The sequence below is a fragment of the Monoraphidium neglectum genome, assembly GCF_000611645.1.
Source record: "Monoraphidium neglectum strain SAG 48.87 unplaced genomic scaffold scaffold05635, whole genome shotgun sequence".
Lineage (NCBI taxonomy): Eukaryota > Viridiplantae > Chlorophyta > Chlorophyceae > Sphaeropleales > Selenastraceae > Monoraphidium > Monoraphidium neglectum.
The window spans coordinates 2878-3810 of NW_014007995.1; the positions used below are offsets into that span (position 1 = coordinate 2878).

Consider the following 933-nt stretch of genomic DNA (forward strand, 5'->3'; position numbering starts at 1 on the left):
CGCCCCGGCAGACGGCTACGCGTGGGAGTGCCAGACGCAGGAGGGCGGCTGGGGGCTGGACCAGGTGGTGCGGGAGAACAACTGGAAGCTGCGCGGCATAGTCAACGGCATCGACTACAAGTGAGTCATCAAGCAGCTTCCGGGGGTGGGGAGGGCGCGGGGGTGCGGCCTGCCGCCCGAGGGGGCGCCAGGTGGCCATCCGGGATGCTTCCAAGGCATTGCTGCATTTCAGTGCAGCGCAGCTGGGGCCATGAGGCCTGGAGCGTGCCCCCAGTTGCATGAGCCGCCTGGGTGCCGTCCCATCGCGGCCGGCCCGCCCCCCCCCCTCTTCACCCCCATCTTCTTTGGCGGTCCAGCCAAAGATTGGAGCATTCCCCTTTCCCCTTGAGCAATTCTCAAACCCTAACCCTGACCCCTGCGGCGGACCGGCTGACATCAAAGCGCCCATCCCCCCCTGGCCGCCTCCAAAACCCACCCCAGGGAGTGGTCCCCCACAAATGACCCCCACCTGACCACCGACGGCTACACTCAATACGACCTCAACACCCTGGTGGAGGGCAAGAGGCAGTGCAAGGTGGGATCTCAGATCACACGCACGACCTCAGATCTGGCGCTCGACGCGATCCGGCACCTTTGCCTCGACAGCGCAGCCCCTCAATCCCCTGGGACGCATAGGCGCATGCCAATTCGACGCAACCCCACCCCTAGGGGTCACGCGCTTCCCCTCACAACCTTGCCGCTCTCCGACCGCCGCCGCCGCTCACAAAACCGCGTCTCTCCGCGTGCCTGCGCCCGCGACCGCCATTTCGAATCGACAGCTGGCCCTGCAGCGGGAGCTGGGCCTGCCCGAGGACGCCAGCATCCCCATGTTTGGCTTCATTGGGCGGCTGGACTACCAGAAGGGCGTGGACCTCATCCGCGACAGCGCAGGGT

At 66.6% G+C, this 933-nt stretch overlaps 1 protein-coding gene across 1 annotated transcript in view; it reads left to right on the forward strand.

The window, feature by feature from the left end:
* The window catches only part of MNEG_15755 (starch synthase), a gene marked incomplete at both ends in the record, with an annotated part of 3440 nt that extends 2765 nt beyond the window's left edge, over positions 1 to 675 (forward strand). Inside the window, 3 exons of the mRNA XM_014035774.1 lie at positions 12 to 120; positions 481 to 574; positions 646 to 675. Coding sequence (XP_013891228.1) covers positions 12 to 120; positions 481 to 574; positions 646 to 675 — 233 coding nt within the window. The remainder of the gene's footprint in view (positions 1 to 11; positions 121 to 480; positions 575 to 645) is intronic.
* Between the last annotated feature and the right edge of the window lie 258 nt (positions 676 to 933).